Here is a 22194-nt window from a genome sequence, read left to right on the forward strand (position 1 = left end):
AACATAAAATGCAGATGGATGAATTTTAAAGGCACATTATTTAGAGATAATGGCCTGCCTGAAATTGAATGTGGGTGTCTTTCCTGACAGCTTAGAGAAGGGAGAAATAAGCTCAGAAAGGTGAGAACTGGTGATGCATCAGTGACTCATAATAAAAAGAATTATATACTTACCACCTTCTCTGTGTAAATGTTTCATCAGTGATTTTGAAGGGATTAATCACGGCAGTCAAATTCACTGATAGAGCGTGCGCTGGCTGTTGTTTTCTTGGCTTCCTGGTCCACTCTCCACCATTTGCATACTATCCTCTGTCTAGGCGAATATTAGTTCTGCCTTTAAGGACAAGCAAATCTTTATTTCTGGATGAAAGACCAGTCGCAAAGATGTCATTAAAAATATGCCTTTTGGACCTGTGTGGACTAGGTGAATATGTTCCTCTGTTCCCAGCCTTTGGGTGGGTGCGTGCAGTTCACGGGAGGCCACCGTGGGATAGCAGAGGGCAGGAGAATGAGGTCAGGGTGTTAGGTCCCCTGGTTCTCTCCTCGAGCGTTGGCTGTTACCCTCTAATAAATGCCAGATGCTCTGCCTTACAGTTACCCTGCTTAACTTCTGGTAACTGTTCCCTCCTTATGCCCCTTTATGTCTAAGCTTATACTGGCTTAGACCTGGGTGTTGCAGGCCGCCATGTTGATTTTCCCTAACCCCTGCCCACATATTCCTAGAATCTCTCCGCTAAACTTCTCAGATTACCCAATTTAAGTATGATATCTTTTTCCTGCCTGGAATCTGCCTCACACAGAAGTTATTTGTGGAATGGGAAAATATGCTTTATGATGGCTGTTGAAAATAGAAGCAAAGGGTTTAAACTTCTTTCTCTGATGACATAATTGGGATGCATTTTCCTTGTATTACACACAAACTTTTTAATATTCCTGAGTACTCAATTAAAATAGATTAAAATAAATGCACGCACCTGGAGATCTACTCAAGAGCATTTCAAAGGAGTAAGATGCGACTCATGAAATTAAACCACAAACAGCGGCCTGAAAAGAAAAAATGATATTTCAGACTTAGTTGTTTTATAAAAAGTCACGTTTCTGTAACTGTTCCATTATTTACTCATGTTTTTATTCTCCCACATAAGTTTCTAGTTGATGCACAAATTGGTGATAAAAATAAACAAGGTAACAACATGTAACATGCATAAGACATTTTTCAGTCACACTTCTGCAGGTTCCCAACTAAAGGTGACACACAGTTCAGGCTACTTCCCTCGTGAAGTAACAAGGCAGTGGCGTGATGTGTGACTGATCAAACGGAAAGTCGGTCTTTGATGGAATGAGAGGAGTCCACTGGGGAAAATCAGAGCTGATTGAGTCAAAATAAATGATTGCTATCAAGAAAACTGTCTGGCGTTAAAGGGGTTTAGTAACGCATTGTGAAGATGGGTGATTATGCTCTATATACAATGTCAAGGGAAGGCAGAGAGAGCAGGAGAGATGAGAGAATACTAGTTCTGCCTTTAAGGACAAGAAAATCTCCACTTCTGGATCAAAGACAAGTCACAAGGATGTCATTAAAAAATATGCCTTTTAACTTTCTTCATTCCCCATTGAGCTTGCTACTTACTTGAAATGAATATAAAATACTATGTTTACACCAGGGAACACTATGGTTCAACCTTTATGTTTTGTTTCTTTTTGTTTGTACGGTTGTACATGGTAGTGATTTGCTGTCGGCTTACTAGTGAACAAACAGGCTTTGAACTTTATTCCTTTGACAAGAGGGATTCATGCATTTGACAGTTATGTTCAAAGTGCTTGCAATGTGCTTTTCTGCTGAGCACTGAGGATTAAGTGGGGAATAAGGCAAAATAGTCCTTGCTCTCATGAGATGAAGGAAAACCGCTTTAATTGATTAGTGCTCCCTCAACCATGGAGGAAGGGAGATGGGTATGTGATCAGAGATTAAATAGACAGTAATAATGGTCTCATTTTTATAAAATCAGAATAAAACTCCTTTTATCATTCATCCCCCTAAAGTAGTCTACAAAATTGCTAGTTGTGGTGATTGTTAATTTCTAAATACCCAAGTCCATTTTTTCCCATGGATAATTGCGTATATAATAAAATACATATTCTGGGATTTCCTTTATATTTCACCTTCCTGGGATGAATTTAAAAGCCTACTCTTCTGGCTCTTCCATGCTGCCTGGAATAGTTGTATGTCATATACATTTCTAACACTTCTGGTTTAGTAGAATTGTGGTTTGATTGAAATATTGTTAAGTATTCTTGAGGGAAAGAATAAAAGTTAAGCTAGATGGTTCATGCAGAGTTTAGCTTGTATAGGAGCAGCTCCATCTGGTAAAGGTGCCTCATATTTTGAACAGGAAGTACAGGAAATTACTGTACACGCTCTGGACTCAAGCACACAGTCCATTCGACTCAGAAGCTAATTGGCGTTGCCGGCATTTTCAGTAGAGATGGATTATTCCATCTCTCAGTATCTGGGACAACAGGCACTATTTCTCCGGCAAAAAGATTCAGGAAAATGAGGTATGTCAAAACTGTTGATTTCATGACCTAATCAATATTTGAGTACCATGGGGGCAGTGGCTAGTTACTCTTTGTTCTAGAACTGGTATTTATATGTATTTTGTGTGTGATTAAACAAATTTTAAAAATACACACATCAAAATGTGGGTAACTAAACATTCAACCATGCTAAGTATGGCTAAATGGATGAAGAAACATGCTTAGTAAATATTTTTCTTAAATACAAGAGCCGACTTTGCAAAAGTGTGCCTTGGGCTGGAATGGCACTAGCTCTTTTATTGACATAGTGCTTTGTGTGTTCGTTCTAGTAGAAGATTTTCGAGGTTACATAGGCAGTTCATGTAGAATGCTGTAATACGTAGACTTATGAAGAAATCTGTTCTCAGAGAGGTAACATAACCTGGTGACATCTAGTATTTTTCTTGAAAGGCTTCACATATTTGTCATCTAAAAAGTTGTTTTACACATTTTGCTTTTGCATCTGAAAGTTGGGGATTAAGCGACAGCACCTGTGACAATAATGTACGTGGAGCCTTTTGCTCCTCTAAGGGAAGACAAGGAGGCAGCCAAGCGTGCATTTTGTTCTGTCAACATGCAAGCAGCCTTGCTGTTCTCCCGGTACTGCCTTCATCGTGCAAGCAGTAGTCGTCTTCCTAATGCAATCGTAACCACCTCCGGAAACACTCTGCTTCGTGCTTTACTGTTGACAGTGCTAAAGAGAGGATGATAATCTGGGCCTTTTTTTTACAAAATGATGATGTCCCTGCATATGGTAAATATTGTGGTCCCAATGAGAGAGGCAAGAGATGCTCTAAAACTGAGGATAATATTTTCTATGGAAATGTCTCTGCTGTTTCTTCAAAAGGATGGGAGTTATAGATATGAAAGCCATCATAGTTTAGAAGGAAATAGGAAAGACCATTAAGATTAGTGGCTTGCTAAAAGAGAATTTGTCATTATTCAAATAAATGGGCATTTAAATCATAAATTGTTACTTTAAGATTTTAGAATTAAAGATGTCACAACTCAGGCTTATTCCACCTCAGTGTAAATTTTCAGGTGTTATATAAACAAATAAAACTTTGGAAACCAGAATAAAAATTGAAATATGAGTAAAGCTAGTGATTATATTTGTTCTCTCTGTAAAAAGACAAAAAATGCTGACACCAATTATGTTTACACATAATTGCAATTCTTGTCTTTTCATGGGTTTTCTAACTGAATAACAGCTAAAACATGACAAAGTCAGTGTCTTCTTGTTTATGTAAATGCACATTCCCTTAACTATAAAAAACAATGAAACCTAAATTTAAGCACTTTCCATATTATAATTGCAATTGACCCTGGAAATAATCCCGTGACATAGGCTGGAACAATTATTCCTCTTATTTTCAGGAAGAAAGAGAGCAAAAAACAGGGTTGGTTCTTGGTCTTCTGGTACTATTTTGTGTCAGTTTTATGTCTTTTTATTTTTTAGTTACACGAGAACTTTTCTTGCAAGTTCTCATTCTTATAGCACTTTCATCTCACTTTTATAAATCCCTGAATACTTGCTCTTTTCTCCCTTAATTTTTTATAGTTTTTTTCAAAGCCTTATCTATGTTCAGCAGACACTTCCCCTTCCACTAATTACTGAACTTCCTCTTGTGTACAACCGAAACTATAGAATGTGATATGTAAAGAAGACAAAAAAGGAAGTGAAAGGCTAAAGAGGTTATTAGAAAAGTGATGGACAGAGAGAAAAGAAGAGAGCTCAGAAGTTCAGGAGGAACATGGTGGATGGTTGCTTATGTAACGAAATTTTGGGGACCTCTTGTCTCTTCTACCCCATCCAACCAGCTAACTCAGAAATAATGCTGCTGTTCTGCAAACTCAATTCTAACATCACCTGCTAAAGTCAACATTAGAGTCTGGCTAATTCTGAGGGAAAATTCCACTGTCTTTGAAAAATATTAGAATTAATAATTAGTTTTTTGTAGATGGAAAGAATGATATAGGGAACAAAGCAAACAAACAAGAAAAGCAACTTAAGAGTAAATTCTCTGAAGTATTCTGATCTGTATAGTCTTTATCACAATATCTCCATAACTAGATAAAACAAGATACTATGTTTTGAAGGCTTTTTTGCTTTTCTTCTGCTATATATTTTCTTTATATAACACTTGTTTCTGGTGTTATATAAAGAAACATTTGAAGAACAAAAATATGTTTTTGAAAATTAAAATTATGATAGCAGAAAAAAATTCAAAAGATATATTAGAGCATAAAATTGAAGCAATACCCAAAAGTATAATGCAAAACAATAAATAATGAAAAAATAGGAAAAAAGATAAAAACTTAAAAAATAAATCCAGAATATCCAACATCCAAAGGGAGTTCCAGAAACAGCACTGAAAATATGACACAAAATTATCAGAAAATAAGCAAATAATGTTTCTCAGAAAAGAACACATTTTCCCAGATTAAAAGGTTTACTGAATGTCCAGAACTATGGAGGAAATGAGATTCCCTCCAATAAAAAAATCTTGTAATTTTAGGTCAGCACAAAGAAAATATCCAGAATCGTACTTCTCAATAGCAACTACAAAAACCAGATTCTAGCAGAACAAGACTTTCAAAGTTATTGTCAACTTCGAATTCTCTACCCAGCAAATTAGTAATTAAGGTTGGCAATAGTACAAAGTCATTTTTGGACATGCAAAATCTCAAGAAATTTACCTCCCATGTGTATTTCTCAGTCAGCGACTGGAGGATATGCTATACTAGACACAAGAATAAACTAAGAAGAAAAGAGGATCTGCGATACCGAAAACAAGAAACCCAACATAAAAGCAAAACAAAGAGAATCCTTGGGATGATGCTAAAAGGAAGATTCAAAGAGAACATACATTCCTCAGGTCTAGACAGCAGCCAGCCCAGGTTGGCAGCACCTCAGAAGACTACAGAAGAGATTCTTCAAGAAGCTAAAACAGAAAAAACACGTTGTATGTTGAATGTATTAAAGGAAGATTTACGTTGAAGAAGAGAATTTTGTTGAATTAGTCATAAATATCTAGAACATTAAGCATATGAATATAGAAAGAGAACTTTTAACTACTGGGTTTCAGGACATAGGGAAGCTTTACCAGAAAAGACATAATAGTATACTGCTTGCTATGACTAGCACTTGTATTGTCATAGTGTAAATAGTTATCTAATAAAAGTTATAATGTAATTATACTGGAACGATAAGGGACCATGAGGCTGATTTGTGTGTGTCTCTGTGAGTGTGAAGGCGTGGTGGGAGATTGGGAAAGTGAGCTGAATTCTGAACTTTTATAATAGGAAGTCCATAGATAATGCCAAACCTGGAAAATTAAGAAATAGCAATATTAGCAAGTCATATGGATATAAGGGCTTAAATTATCAAATAATCAGCTACAATAATTGAAATTTATTGTCACTGGGGATCTGGAAATGGGGAAATGAAGAACAAAAGACTGTTGGTTTTCGTAACAAGCTTATCGAGTCCTTAAAATAAGGACATGCATAACTGATAAAATTTAAAATGGAATTGAAAAACAAAAAATGGCTAGAGAAAACAAAATAGTTGTAGAATTATTGCCTTTTCACTTAATAAAAGTTAAATATACATTATCTAAAGACCCAGCTTAGAAATTATTGTCTGGATGTTGGCCCTTCATGTCATTTATAAAGTTGTCTCTTTTATGAAACCTCAGCCTCATTGGTTTTGAAGAGGCCTTGGATGGCTAAAGGATTCAAAGTTGAATGAAAACGTATGGAAAATATTTGGGAATATGGCAGCATACTCTTCAAGCTCCTTGGAGAACCATAATCTACTTCTGAGTTGCTGCAGTTTTGCTAACTCATTCGGGCATTACTCTACCATAGACAGCATTGCCTGCAGATTGGGCATCAGGATGGATCAGGGCTAGGAGGGAAAGAGATTTAGGTTCTCTAGGCCTGGCCACATTGCAGGGGGTTCTGGTTTATGGGATCTGTGGTTCTAGCTAAAGTCTTTTCATACTGGGGAGTTTGTGATTATGTTTAAAGTGGGAGGGCTTTTATAAAGAGAGGGGGCATCAATCACATCAGTAATCAATCACAATTTTTCCTTCTTTTCAGGCTCCCCAATAACTGGACCTTTTTCTATTCCATAAGAACTTGTCCTTTTCTGGTTTCTAGTTAGTGATAGTGATAAGCTTTGAGCCCTTCAAGCTCAAAAAGATGTTAAGACATAAAGTTATGACTCACTAAGAAAAAAAACCCATTGTAGAATTTTGATCAGAGGAGGAATCACTTTCTCTTCATATCACAGACTAAAGGCCACATTGAAGGCGGGCCAGTCTTGGAAAACTGTCTCCATCACAGCAGAATCCCTTCCCACTTACAATCTGGATCACAATTGTCTCAAATTTCCAATAATGTTTAGAACAATGCCTAGCAGAGTTGAAGCATTAATGTTCCCTGTTAATGAAATCTATGTGGTAGCATATAGTTGATCCCTCTCCTGGAGAAAGCGCTCCACCTGCACCTGGCCCCTGTTTCTCCTTCCCAAACACACTCTCACCTGACTCCTACTCATCCTTTTATTTTTGACAAGTCAGCTTCTCCTACAAGCTAAGCTGGCTGACCCTGCTATAGTTTTAATTAAACAGCTATAACAAGGTATTGTGGTAATTGTCCATTTGCCCTTTAGACTACAAGAGTTATAAGGGTAGAAAAGGTTTTTTTTTTTCAAACCAATAACATTGGTTATTCTGGGCTTTAAATAATGTCTGGCTCTGGACTCAATAAGTATGTGTTAATATGAATGGATTTGCTATTTTTCTACTATTTAAAAAATATTTTCATATTCTATATCATAATGGTGACTGATCATGGGTCTTTCTTATGTCTATACCATCTGTGAATGAGAAACACATATTAATCTCTATGTGAATGGCACAGAGAGATCATGGGAATTGCCAGTCTTCTTCCTAAATTGGAATGTTAAAATATGCAAAGTACTTGGCTTTCTTAAAGGAACAGTTCTTGGAATCCATTAGCAAATAAATGCATCTTCATTTTATATTAGAGTTGGTCTAGAGACAATGAGACAAAATCTAATATACTGGGAGATTGCAATTAGATGGTAAGTCATTCGGCACACTAAATTGCTCTTGATACGATTTGTTAACAATTTTTCTATTTTATTACAGCCGAGGCACCGACAACAGACTGGCCCACCGGCGGCAGACAATTCTCCGTGAGAAGGGGAGAAGGTTAGCTAACCGAGGACCAGCATACATGTTTAATGATCACTCAACAAGCCTATCTGCTGAAGAGGAGCGCTTTTTAGATGCAGCTGAATATGGCAACATCCCAGTGGTGAGAAAGATGTTGGAAGAATGCCTGTCACTCAACGTTAACTGTGTGGATTACATGGGCCAGAATGCCCTGCAGTTGGCAGTGGCCAACGAGCACCTGGAAATTACAGAACTTCTACTCAAGAAAGAAAATCTCTCTCGTGTTGGGGATGCCTTGCTTCTAGCTATTAGTAAAGGCTATGTTCGGATTGTGGAAGCCATTCTCAATCATCCAGCTTTTGCTGAAGGAAAGAGGTTAGCAACCAGCCCCAGCCAGTCTGAACTCCAGCAAGATGATTTTTATGCCTATGATGAGGATGGCACACGGTTCTCCCACGATGTGACTCCTGTCATTCTGGCTGCCCACTGCCAGGAATACGAAATCGTGCACACCCTCTTGCGGAAGGGTGCTCGGATTGAACGGCCTCACGATTACTTCTGCAAATGCAATGAATGCAACCAGAAACAGAAACATGATTCCTTTAGCCACTCCAGATCTAGGATCAATGCCTATAAAGGTCTGGCAAGTCCAGCTTATCTGTCATTGTCTAGTGAAGATCCAGTCATGACAGCTTTAGAACTCAGCAATGAGCTAGCAGTGCTGGCCAACATTGAGAAAGAGTTCAAGGTAGGTCTTTAACATAAGGACTTCATCCTTCATAAGTCAAAGTCAAGGTGTATGCACAAACTTCCACTGTGTGGTCAGCATTGTACGGGGTACTGTAGTCAGGAGGTAATTTAATGTATTTTTTTTCCAATAAGCTCTTTGTTCTAATTATATGTAGTAAAAGTTACGATTGCTACCACTTAGAGATATTCTGCTATATCACAGACATTTTACAGTTATTATGTCTAATCTTTATCACAACCATGAGAAGATATTAGTTCCTTTTCAGGTGGAGAAATGGAGGTGTAGAAAGGCTAAGTGAGGCCCCAGATCGACAACTGGTAAATGACAGAGCTGGTACCAGAATCCAGGTATACTGCACCCTCGAGCCCAGGTTCTTTCTCCTATAAAGCATGGATTTGGCATTCAGAGCATGGTCACCCATGCTGTTGAGGTCAGAAAGATGGACCAGCTGAGGGAAGTCACAGTCTGACTTGAGAGACAGGTGCATGCACACCTTCCGCATGGTACAAATATTGGCATTTAAAGATAGAATTCTTAAATTGCTCTGCCAGATGTATCCAGGGGCCTCTAAATGCTCTAATGATGTGATGCCCCTCACGCCTATTTTACAAGTAAGTGAACATCTTCTTTAACATTCAGAATAGCTATATCTTTCCTTTTTCAGTCCAATTTCCTCCAGAAATGTGATTCTTAATGTAATAGCTTTTATTATAGTCTCCATAGTCACTATATATATGCAAAATTTAATATATGTATATACCTATGTGAAATTTTTTACTTTAATTTCCTATGAGCATAAGGCTCTAGGTGTTAAAAATATTCTGAAAAAGTTAATTTTACATCTATTATTTTTGCATTTGAACAAAGCAACATAAACTAAACACCATTGTTTAATATAACAAATATATACAAATTTGAAAATAAATTTGACTATATGACATAATCCTTATTGGAAACAAATTCTTAGTGGGATTAATCATGGCCACACCTTTGTTATGTATTTAATGAGAGAAAAAGGTATATCCTACTAAAAATATCTTGGTAAGGAAGCCAGGATGTTACTTTAGTTTTTGTTAATAAGATATATAAGTTATTAAAGATTTTATGGAATAAAATTAAAAGAGGGTTGACTGTAGGTGGACTCAATATTTCTTGATATTATTTGATAACTACCTTAGTAAATTACACATAGTGAATCTGAAAAAAAATCACATAAAAGTTTTATCCAAGTGTGTCAGCCAATGTCCTATGAAAATTTTGAGTCCTGTAAAGCATTCCAAGCCACATTAAAAAGGATCATCCTCACTAGCTTTTTTGTACCTTGGTCATTTGAGATGCCTCTCATTTTAACTAATGATATATTCTAAAGAGGAGTATTCAGACTAGTTTGAAAGAATCACACATTTAAGTACATGAAAATTTTATTTTTGCATTGTTATTCTCTACTGAAGCCTTCTTTTCCCTTTCTGTCACCAACTATCACTCAAGAGGGATGCACTTTTTTGACAATGATTGTTGGATAATGAAGAGGAGAGTGTATTAAACAAAAGTTATCATGGTTCCTATCACCACACGGTACCATATTTCTAAATTCAGAACATCCTAACATGAACCAGCACATTGTATTTCTACCACTAAGCTTTATCTTCAACAGAAATGGGTACGAGGGAAGGGAAATTTAGGGACCCCTCAGGGTGTGTGGTACTGGAATTAATCATTAAAGGGAGATTCCTTATTGCTGGCTACATGGGTAAAGTGGGGAATTCTTTTGTAAAAGGGCAAAAGATGTATTTTTAAGGAAATCAGTTTTAGTAAAGTTGAGGATCTGGGAATCAATTCCCTTAAAGCTATCAATATTCTGTGGTCCCTTGGAAAGTCTTTGCATATCTGAAGCCAACTGATCTATTTTGTGAGTCAGAAAATGGGAACTTTCACAAAGATTTCTGTATGGTCTAACATATAGCTTCTTTAAGCAACTCCCAGGTTCTCCCCTTTCATTAATAAGAGGCCGGATGAATTGCTGCTGAGTTTCACGGGCAATTTCAGTTTTGCTCCTTGAATCTCCTAAGCCAAACAAATTGCTCTTATCACCAGGTCTGTAGCTGGTTCCATGCAGAGGTACAATCAGACCACAGCAGAAAAATCTGATAACTAGATGAAGCCACAGGAATAAAAAGAAAATGAATAGACCTGAGGCATTGCATGTCTTTAAAGAGAATGGGGAGAAACCAGATTCAAATTTTTTCACCCACTCCAATCCAATTTTTATATTGAACTTTTCTCAGCCACCTTAAACTTCCACTAACCCTAATTTTTGCAACAAATGTCAAGTCAGCAAAAAAATGGAACATCCGGAACTTATCTTTTTGATACCAGGAGAGCAAGACTGCTGGCCTCTCTCCTTGACTCAAGACGAAGTTCACAAAAGGTAGAATAATCTTACAGACGAGGAGGTCAACACCAGGGATGGTTTTGTCAGCAAATGTAGTCTCCCAAATTTCTAATTTCCTTCTAACATCTCATTATGTACTTATGACTTGTGTCTCTAAACCCTTTTTGAACTTTTAGGTTGCTTGTGGCAACAATGTTTTCTTTACCCTAAAGTCACCTCTTTTATACTTCAGGGACTGTCATCTTCCCTGTCACTCTGGAAAAGCAGCCTTTCTGGAGCTTTTGCAGATCCTTCATGTCTTCCCAGGGACCTGTGCCTAAACATGCGCAGGGCCCTCCAGATGCCTCTGCCGTTGACTTTGAGAAAGGGGAAGGTAGAGCAACTCCTGCTCCATCTGCTTTTAAACCGTTGCTATGCTCTGGTGTTCCGATGTTCAAAAATGCCTGGCATTGTTTGAAAGCAATATCCTTTAAGAAACTGATTGAGCTGAAAAATAGTTTTTGTTAGTAGAAAGGCAGTGTGACTTGTTAGACCTTAGCAAAGTGACAACGGGTATCACTTTGTGGTGACAGTGCTAAGTAGAGACAAGGCAAGTCACAGCATCAGAAGCACAGGGCTGGGAACCAGACCAAAGAGGAAGGAGGAAATGTACCATTATTGAGCTTTCTGGATTATTCGAAGTGATTTACACTCTAACTTTATGATATAGCAACATTTAAGTTCTCTATAACTAGGAGAAATTAGCCGAAAGCTAGAAAATACAGTGAGTGACCTTTCCAAGATTATATAAATATTAAGTAGCAGAGCAAAAACTAAAATCTAGGTGTGTTTTGTTCCAGGCCTTGTTCCTGTCTTTACATCACCCAACGCAGTTTTGATTACCTACCATGTGCCACAGCTGTGCTAGGATGTAAGGGCTCAGAGATGAGTAAGATCTACAGTAGTCTTTGCTCTGAAGGATATTTGAATCTACTCGAGAGGCAGATATGTAAACAAATAAATACGCTAAAGTGTATGGGGGTGTGAGTATGTTGTTACCATTGAGTTTCCTATTCTAATTTGAAATAGATGGGCAGAGAAAATCTCCTTCTGGCAGAATTTTAGATCGAAGGCAAGGCAGCACTTAGGGAGGGAAGTTAAGTGCAGCAATTTACACCATAAGTGGCCTCAGCCCCTGACATCCCTTGTTTACTTACTTCATTGCTGCTCTGCCAGGTCAGTGGGACCTGAGAATTTCTATGCGAAGGGAACAGTAAAAGCTGGTTGTCAAACACTGTGTTACGTTAAATATATAGCCACTGATGATGGCCAGCAATCAACATGAAAGTCAGTAGCATCCACCTTATCTAAGAAAATGTCTTTAATTCATATTTGAAATTGCATCTCATCTCTTTACCTTTTCTGTAGAGTTGTGTAATTTTTATACCCCTTACGACCCTACCCAGTGGGTTCTGTGTAAAGACTTGCTAATCATCACATCTGCTGTAACAGAGCTCAGTGATCAATATGACACTTAGTGACAATAGTTACAAGAACAGGAAAGACCCAGTGCTACCTGTGGTCTTAGGGAGCATGGCTGGCTAACAGGTAATAATATTCAATACTTACCTTAATCTTCAAGCATATAATGTCATTTTACAAACACCTGTCTTAGTAGGACTCTGGTATCTATCACACAATTGGCGCATAGCATATGTGTTAAAGAACGCACGAAGATGCTGCCCAGGAATCCCAACATGCTTTACATTTGTTAGCACGGCTTTGTGCTGAGGGAATGAGAGCACCTGAATATTGTTTATGAGACAATAACAATCCTAATAATTACCAGGAAGTTGGCATTCATATATGGCACAATCTTCACAGCACCCCCGGAAATGGGTACTGGTGTTATCCTCATTTTATGCATAAGGATTTTGAGGCTGTTAAGGGGTTAAGTCGTTTGCCCAAAGCCATGCAACTAGTTTCAAAGTGGTTGCTCCTAACTTTGAACCCAGGTCTGCCCTTCTCCAAAGCCCAGACTGTTGATTGGTGAAAGAAGTAAGGCATGCTTCTTCCCTGATAATTTGTATGAAGCAAACTTCATTCTTTGTCCAGAAAGAAGAGCCAGACATTGCAGTCACAGATCTTAACATCTCTTCTACTGCGTCATGTGCAACTGAGATGACCCTTTGAAAAGATAATTTTAACAAGGACATTTTTATGTCTTATAATCGCTAAACTCTGTCCTTTAAGCCCATTATCAGCCATGTCTTTTCAACTCAAAGGTTAATAGGCGAACGCCCACTTCTGATTTTATGGTGTGTTGTTTGGTGTGGGTGTGTGACCAGAGACGAGAACCAGACCTACATCAAGACGCCAACTTCACTTCTCTTTCCAAGGAACCAAAATCACTGCCGCATCTGGCCAATGAACTGCTGCCAACATTTCATTGTAAATGAGTGTACATGTCCATTTAAGAGAACTTAAAATATGAAAACCTTTGTAAATGGATTCCCAAGGTGAAAAAAGCATGTATTTCTAAAAACAGAATCTTAATCTTTCCTTTTTTTATTAAAGTGGGTTTTGGGTTTTTAATTTCCTGGAGAATTAGCAGTAAATTGTAAACATGGTATTAAAGCACAAAGCTCCTGTACTTTACTTTTTCAGTCCCTGTGGTTTTTCCTAAAAAGCATAACTCCACAGTTGATGGGTCATACTCTCTTTTTCAATGTCTGATTTCACCGCGAGCCTTTCTACAATTTTACAGAGTATCGATTTTGACTATTGCATGTTTGACTTTAAAAGGATCCAGGATTGAGCACTACGTGGAGGAGAGGTGAGGTGCATTGGATTTTGTCATAGCTCCATGGGTTCTGACGAATGTCAGGAAGTGGCCTGTTTTCAGATCTTGCCTTTGATGATATGAAATAAAATAAGTACATTTTATTGAATGCTTGCTTAATGCTCATCACCATGCTGTGAACTTGGCATGTGTCACCTCGTTACATTTATTTAATTTCACTGAGTCTCAGTTTTCTCATCTTAAAATGAGACCAATAATAGCTTCTGCCTCATAGAGTAGTTTTAACGTATTTAGGATCACACGGCAAAAAAATGGAATATCTGGGATATGATGAAAGGTATACTTAGCTCTATAAGTCCAAGTTTCTAACCAGAATATAGTAGACGTACAACATCCACACCTCAGTGTTTGTACCCACGACTATAACTGACACTTTTATTGGAAAAGGGTGAAGCTGTTTCCTTGTAACTCTGCTTATACTATCTGACCAGATACCTTTTTCAACTGGTTTGAGCCATTCTCAGCTAAGACATAATTTGTTTTATCAATTTGTTTTTATAGAAACTGTTTGGGCTTGCAGTTAGCAAAGTGTAGCCTGTTTATAAGTTCCTAAATGCATCAAAACTTCACTTGTCATGATTTCCAGAGAGGAGCCTTGGTAGGTGATTTACACATACCCAGTGTAAGGCCATTTTCTTATAGACTTCTCCAAAATATTACCCTATTGACTGACACCCAGAGCTTATCGTCTTTCTGCAACATATTTCTCTCTTGACCTCTCCAAGGGATTTTTTCATTCCAAAATGCATTGGTGGCTTTAAGATGGAAGAGACAGTTAACTGCGAATCTGCAAAGCTGGCTTTAAGAGAATACTCTGCCACTGAAGCTGTAAAGCTCAGGGGGGCCCTAGTTTTCTCATGTGCAAAATGGGAATAGCATTTGCTCTGCTTGCCTCCCAGTTTTTCAAGATAAAAATAGAAAGCATTTTACAGAGCAGAGACAAAATGGCATAATTCTTTAAGGCAAAGGGTTTGGGGCCAGAAAGAATTAGGGTTAAAGCCTGCTTTTGATACTTAGTGGCTGCAGGGTGTTGGACACATTATTTAACCTAACAAAGAGACTGTGAAGATTAAATGAGATCATATAATCCACTTGCAATGCAACAAGTGACAGCTAGTTGGCTGTCCTGATTAAATTGGGCTATAAAGGGTGTTATTTCAATGTAAGAGAAGAAGGAGAAAGGAAATATTAGAAAGGCCTGGGTGGCATGTGAATTCATGCTGTATGTAAATTTGACCGGAGTGTTGGTGTTTAAATAAGATCTGCATCCTCTAATTCTTGCCAGCATATAGTAGAGCATCAGCGATAATTTACAGTGAAAGCATTTTCATTAAACTTCCCTTTCTCTGGAGAAAAGAATCTGTGGACTTCACATTAGACTTGCCTTTTGACCCCGTGTTTGGCACGTAGAGTTCCTCAATAACTATTTATTTCATATGTAAGTGGTATGTGTTTGTTTTTCTCCAGGACCTCTCCAAATGTCCTGTTTCTCAAGTTAACCAACACCGTTCACACAGTCTTCCAAAGACCTACCAAATGCCTATTAAGTGCCTAGCTGATGAAGTTATGAACATAAGAGATATGATGTATTCAAAGTAGTGAGAAAAGTTGCTTATTTTATATTTCTGCTGAATCAACAGGTGAATTTGATCATGCTGTAGACAAATTTCCTTTTTTAGAATGTGAAGAAAATCCTTATGGTGCTAAGATAGTTCAGAGATCACTCAGCAGGACAGCAATTAAAGCATATGAAAAGAAGAGTAAACCTAAAAAATGGTTTTCTTTGCAAACCAAGTTACTGATAAATTCCACTGAGTATCAGAGTAAAAGGTGCTGCTTCTACATTATTATTGTTATTATTATTATTATTATGTTTCTTTCTGTTTCCTAGAATGACTACAAGAAACTGTCGATGCAGTGCAAAGATTTTGTGGTCGGACTCCTTGATCTGTGCAGAAATACCGAAGAAGTCGAGGCCATTCTGAACGGGGATGTTGAAACACACCACAGTGGTGGAGATCACGGTCGTCCAAATCTCAGCCGTTTAAAACTTGCCATTAAATATGAAGTAAAAAAAGTAAGGTCAGGCATGAAGCCCATTTTATGTTATTTCAGTTTGTATTGGTGCTAAATAAGGATGCAGGGTTGGCATAGCTAAATGAGCTGGGTGTTTCTAATTAACAGTTGCGTTAGGCAGATGAATCCTAAGAGCCTAGTTATGAGGCATCTCACCTACACTGAACGCCAGCCTTTAAAATCTTGATTTCCTTATGCAGTGATGTCACTTTCCTGTACTTAACTAATGACATGACCATGACTTTTGTGCGTCCAAATCACAAGGCGTTTGTTATATGACGGGAACATCATTATTAAAGACCCATCTCCATTTGTTGTTATATTCCAATTTCTTCTTCAGCACAATTGAATCTCCCCCAACTGTATCTTCATTTGCGGAACATTTTTACTCTGTCTCTATATAGTACCCCTCTCCTCAAATCCTTGGCTGCTTTCCTAGGTTATGTGTGATACCTTTAAAAAAATTTTTTTGAAGCTAAGCTTTTTCCTTCAAATAAGATGCACCAGTTTACACAGGCCAATAATGGTATATGACAGGGAATATTTCTTCCACTCACAGTGGGTATTATCAAACTTTACCATTCTGAGAAGATAAACAATGGATCTTGTTTTATCTTGAAGGTTAACCATCCTTAGGAACCATTTGTAGTTCCTTTATATAACCTGTCCTTTATTAATCTTTCAATATTCTTTATCATTTAAAACAAATTTTAAGTTGTTGCTTTTTGTATATTAAATAATGTCTGTCCTATGTAGAGATCATTTTTTTAAAAAAATATGTGAAACGAATTCACAGACATAGATAACAGTACGGTGGATACCGGGAGGGAAGGGGGCCAGGGGAAGATGAAGAGGATAAAAGGGGCCAAATATATGGTGGTGGAAGGAGTCTAGACTATGGGTGGTGAGTGCACGATGCAATACACAGATGATGTGTTAAAGAACTGTACATCTGAAGCATATAATGTCATTAACCAGTACTACCACAATAAATTTAATTTAATCAATTAAAAATATATGAGAATTTTTAAAATCTGAAAAAAATGTTTTTTTATTGAGTTTATGGCACAGAAATAGGATAGGCAATCCATAAACAGACCCATATATATATATATAAATGAGAATTTAGTATAAAGTAACTTTAGTGTTTTATGTCAGTACAGGAAAGATAGTATCCTTTTTTTTTTTTTTTTGGAAGGAACAGATCTTTATTTACAATATTCCAGCCTTGGGGCGGGGGGCTCAGAGCACTTCAGCTTGGAGCCCTTCTTTCCTGCAAGTTCCAGGACTTCCCTTGTTCCCCAAAAGGTTACAAGCCGAAAGCAAACCCAATAGTTCCCCATATTCTTATTTAAGCCAGCTGCACAAACAGTTCTCCAGTCTCTCTGGGAAGTTCCAAAGTCACCATCCTCATGCAGCAGCTCTCTCCTTCAGGATCTGGGGTACGTTGTCATCAGCCTTTATGTGTCCAGGAAAGCATGTGCCCTGGTGCACTGGATCCTGGAGAAGTCCAGGAAGGGCACAAACCGCAAGTCCAGATAGAGTCCAGGTCTGCAAGGCAGTGGGTCAGCATCTTGCAAGGAAGGCTCCTTGATGGCTTTGACGTCTGCTAGAGTGGGCACAACCAAAGCAGCTTGCCTACTTTCTTACTAGCCCATGGCAGACCAGCTCCTACAGTCTACACGGCTCCTGTCTCACTACTGGCAGCCCGCCGGAATCTACCTTCACTCCAGCTGCATCATGGCTCTCTCGGCTCTTCTACTCCCTTCCAAGCCACATGGCCAGAACCCTACAAACTGCAGAGCTGCTACTTCATTACCCGCAGCACGGCTCCTTCTATACCCTTTCAAACCACATGCCCGAATCCCCCGTGGCTCTCCATGGTTCATTTAAATCCTGACCTGAAGCCTCCTGCAGATTCCCCCTGGATCAGGGAGTCACTCTTGCCCTGCCTGGGGATGGCAGCTGAACGAATGTAAACTATACAGGAGAACTGGTGTACTTCTTTTCTTTAAAATATATTTTACTGATTATGCTATTAAAGCTGTCCCATTTAATCTCTTTTATTCCCCTCTGCCCTGCAAACCCCCTCCCACCCACGTTCCCCCCACCTTAGTTCATGTCCATGGGTCATACATGTATGTTCTTTGGCTTCTACATTTCCTATACTATTCTTAACCTCCCCCTGTCTGTTTTCTACCTACCATTTATGCTACTTGTTCCCTGTACTTTTTCCCCTATTCCCCCTCCCCTCCCTACTGGTAACCTTCCATGTGAAAAGTATGTAAACATCTGGACTAGCAGGGTCTTTACATTGTTCTTTCTAGATGGGAAAAACACGTAATTATAAAAGTCCTTGTGTAAAACATTGATGAATCTTTTTATAATAGTAAACTACAAAAAGTGTTCCATGCTTTGAAAGAAAGCCCATTTGTTATAAAGGAAAAGCTTAATAAACTGGAATCTTCAAATTTATATAATACATATTAGAACATTCTGCCGTCCTGCTTGGAGCCTGTCAGCTAGATGTTTTATGTTCATTCCTTAATTCTGACAATATTTTTCATGGGAAAGCACAGAACAAAATATCAGAATAAAAGAAAATAGCTTATGTTGAACTTTTCTTTAATTAAGATGTTAAATGTTTTGTCATTTTCTTGCTAGTTTGTAGCTCATCCAAATTGTCAACAGCAGCTCCTCTCCATATGGTATGAGAACCTTTCTGGTTTGCGGCAGCAGACGATGGCGGTCAAGTTTCTCGTGGTCCTCGCTGTTGCCGTCGGACTGCCCTTCCTGGCTCTCGTGTACTGGTTTGCTCCATGCAGCAAGGTATGTCTGTGAAATCTGGGCCTGTTATCTGCTGGAAGTATGTCAAGTTGCATATATCAGAGCCAGTTATGCATGGAAAATTGTATTTCCCAAATTAAAATTTTATGAAGGTCACATTCAGCTTAAATAATCTTACTGTTTTTAATGTTGCAAAAATAACATATGTTAGCTAGGAAATACAGAAAGAAATGGAAAGAAGGGAAAATTCGCCTGTAATACCATCACTGTTAATATGTAAAAGAAAGCCTCAGTTACTATGTTAGTGCATGTCCTTTTTGTCTTCCTTTTCTTCTCTCTATGCATATATTTTTATATGTCTAAATGAGGTTACCATATGTATTGAGCAGATATTTCAAATAACATCCTAAAAGATAAACATGGTTTCTCTCTTTATTTTTCCTCTGGCAAAATTTGAGATGAAAATTTTTGTAGCTAGTATGACCAGAGAAATCTTAATTTAAATAAGGTACGGTCATATCAAAACTAATATAGTAGCTGTTTCAGTGAAGAATATTTATTTTAGGAATGGCGTACCATGCAGCTGACAGCAAAGACAGCCTTCCCCCCTCCCCCAAATCTATCTGCCCAGGCTTTGGTGAAAACATGTTCAAATGGACCGAGCCTTCCATCAGTGTGACAGAACAAGTTTGAAGATGTTCAGATGTTTGAATTCTGTTAACAGGCACAGACATTTGTCTGTCCTGCATTGCCCACAATCTTATTTCCGTGCTTTTGAAGCCACATTTCTGGACCTATTTAAGTTACAATTCTGAGGGTCAGACTGAAATAATTCTAAAGTTATATGGCAAAATGTCTGTTGGATCACCTATTTCTGAGCTCTGCAAAAATGTCAGTTGAATCACTTGCTGTTCTTAAACATGGGCATGACACATTTTCAAACATTTGTAAGCGTGTGGGTACAAACACAGATATCACCATTACTAACATACTGCTTTATTACTCAGTCACATATTTTGTGCTTTAACCTTATAGGGACCTTTCTCATCAGCTTTGGGTAGAAAGCTGGTGCAAAAAAATTTGTTTTAAAATATAGTGTGGACTTCATAATTACTTCCAGAGTATTAGAGGGATTCCTGGAAACTGGGCATTTTCTTATGAGTATAGAACCTATCACCACATTTTTCTCTGTAAATTATATAAGGCCCAAAATTCATCTCATAAATAAAATATAAATGATGAAAATAGTGAGATTTGCTAAATGAGAAATTTATAGCATAGACTTTCTTCTAGAAAGTTACAATTTTTTTCTTCCCTCATTCATAGGAATCACAGATTCCACTTAAAAAAATTCTAAATTGTTCTTATTGGAACAAAGACTACATCTATGTATATAGTCTCTGTTCTGCTTCTACTAACATTTCCTGGGTCTTCAGAGAAGATGAATTAAAAGGGGAGGAGTTTCTGAATTACATCATTCTGTGAGGAAGTACATTATATTTTCTAAACAGAATAATTGTCCTCTCCTTTATCCAGTGAGTTCAAAAGCATAATGTCTTCCGGAGTTTTGACAGAGATTATTTTTAGCAGTCTTTAGAGTTACACATTTCCTAAATTTTGATTGAATCCGAATTAACCTGATTTCCTTCAATATTTCTTCTTCCCTGGCCATGTTTCTTTCTGGCATCTGTCTTCCGTCCTTGTTTACGAACACTGAGACAAATAATCAAATTAAAAGGGCACTGTCGAGGTATTTTCTTCTCATAGTAAAATCTATTTTACTGACTGTTATTTAGCCTTTGAAGCATGATGGTAAAATCCATTTTATAATTTTTCCATTTAGCAATGAACATAAACATTATTTATAGGCTACAGAATTGATTTTTTATGGGGGAAGATTGCTTAAGGTACATTGATGCTTTTACCGAAAGTACTATTTTAAATATTTAAAAATTTCTAATACATCCAGTCAAGTTTAGCCAGATCAAACTGTAGGCCTAAGTACACCGACAGAAGCGTGTTTCTGTTTGCAGTTGGTTTTCTTTCTTCAATTTGCTTTCTTCTCCTTTCAGAAACCTTTTTTGTCTTAACTTATTTTCTTTTTCCTCTGTAACCGAAATGTCAATTATATTACGGTCATTACAATAAAGGGCATGCTGTGATTTCAAATTATTTTAGTTTAAGTTAGTGTCAGCATTTTTCTATTTTGGTATCTTGTAGTTAGGTACTTGGTCATCAATAAATACTTCAAAGAGTATGATGTACAATATTTAAAAGCAAATATTTCTTTCAATGTTTCCACTCAATAGTTTGCCAGGCACATTAATTGTTCACCTTGTTCAGTTGACGAATTCCCTCCTTTAGAGCTATTTTTCAGATATTTGTTTCATCTCAGAAGATATAATTGACAAATTTTACTAAAATGGAAAATCATTTAAATTCCTAAAGTCCATGAAATGGTGCCAAAATCTGCCTTTGTTTAAAGAAAAAACACTACTTTCAGTGAGTTTGTTAGTGGAAAGATGGTACCAGGTGTTAACCTTGGTTCAGCAACCTCAGTTCTTGAGTTCTGGCTAAGAGAAGAATCAGAGCGAAGACTCACATTATATGAGAAAGTTTATTTAGGAACATCACAAAGGTAGAAGAAGAGAGCCATAGAAGATTAGGGGGGGTGGGGGGAGAGAGAAACATTGATGTGAGAGAGAAACATCAGTTGGTTGCCTCCGGACATGCCTGGCTAGTAATTGAATCAGCAGCCTGGGCATGTGCTCTGATAAAGCTGGTCTTTGGGACAACACTCCAACCAACTGAGCCACACCAGCCAGGGCAAACTTTTCCTTCTTTCTTTTTTTGCTTTTCTTTTGAGCTAGAATGTTTAATAAGCAGCAAAAACACCTGGTTTGATTCTCCTTTGTTCCTTTTCAATAAAATAACGGAGTAACGTTACATAAAGGCCTCGATGAGGCAGGCAGGCCAGCCGGGTCAGGAGTGAGGCACAGATCAGAGACCATGCCCTAAATAAGTGAACATTGACTCTGGATGTGTCCAGGATAGCAGAACTCAAGTTTTGGAGTTTTCAGACTTGTGGCACACTCTCATGTAGATAGCTTTATTCTCAACCCTGTTCTGTGTCCCCAACCTTTTCTTTTTGGCTTGTCTTTTGCCTTCTCCTTCTCCTATTTTATTTGTGCTCTCTTGTGTTTTGGGTAATTTTGTACAATATTTTGAAGGCTGCTTCTCATTCTTTCTGGAACAAGGCGGAAAAAAATTTTCCATGGATTTCACTACTAGCAGTCATTGCTCCAATCACAGTTTTCCACAGCAGTCAAATAAATTGAGAACTTTAAAAAATTGGTTTAAGATTTATAAAAGCTGGGTAAGATGGCAGAATAGGTAAAGATCATACTCGCCTCCTCCCACAACCACATCAAAATTACAACTATATTACAGAACAACATCATTCAGTACTGCCCGGAAATCTGCTTACTGGAATTCCTACAACTAGGGGATTAACGAAGAAGCCACATTGAGATTGTTAGGAGGGACGAAGACATGGAATG

At 37.8% G+C, this 22194-nt stretch overlaps 1 protein-coding gene across 3 annotated transcripts in view; it reads left to right on the forward strand.

Annotated features, from left to right (window-relative positions):
- Positions 1–22194, forward strand: part of TRPC6 (transient receptor potential cation channel subfamily C member 6) — a 116385-nt gene that overhangs the window by 65742 nt on the left and 28449 nt on the right. For 2 of the 3 annotated variants that reach the window (XM_024574603.3, XM_053925727.1), the window contains exons 2-4: positions 7760–8534; positions 15663–15848; positions 18512–18676. In XM_024574603.3, coding sequence (XP_024430371.1) covers positions 7760–8534; positions 15663–15848; positions 18512–18676 — 1126 coding nt within the window. Of the gene's footprint in view, positions 1–2439; positions 2559–7759; positions 8535–15662; positions 15849–18511; positions 18677–22194 lie in introns of those variants that run through there. The other variant, XM_053925728.1, reaches the window with a different exon arrangement.

Source organism: Desmodus rotundus, chromosome 5 (genome assembly GCF_022682495.2).
Source record: "Desmodus rotundus isolate HL8 chromosome 5, HLdesRot8A.1, whole genome shotgun sequence".
NCBI classification, from domain to species: domain Eukaryota; kingdom Metazoa; phylum Chordata; class Mammalia; order Chiroptera; family Phyllostomidae; genus Desmodus; species Desmodus rotundus.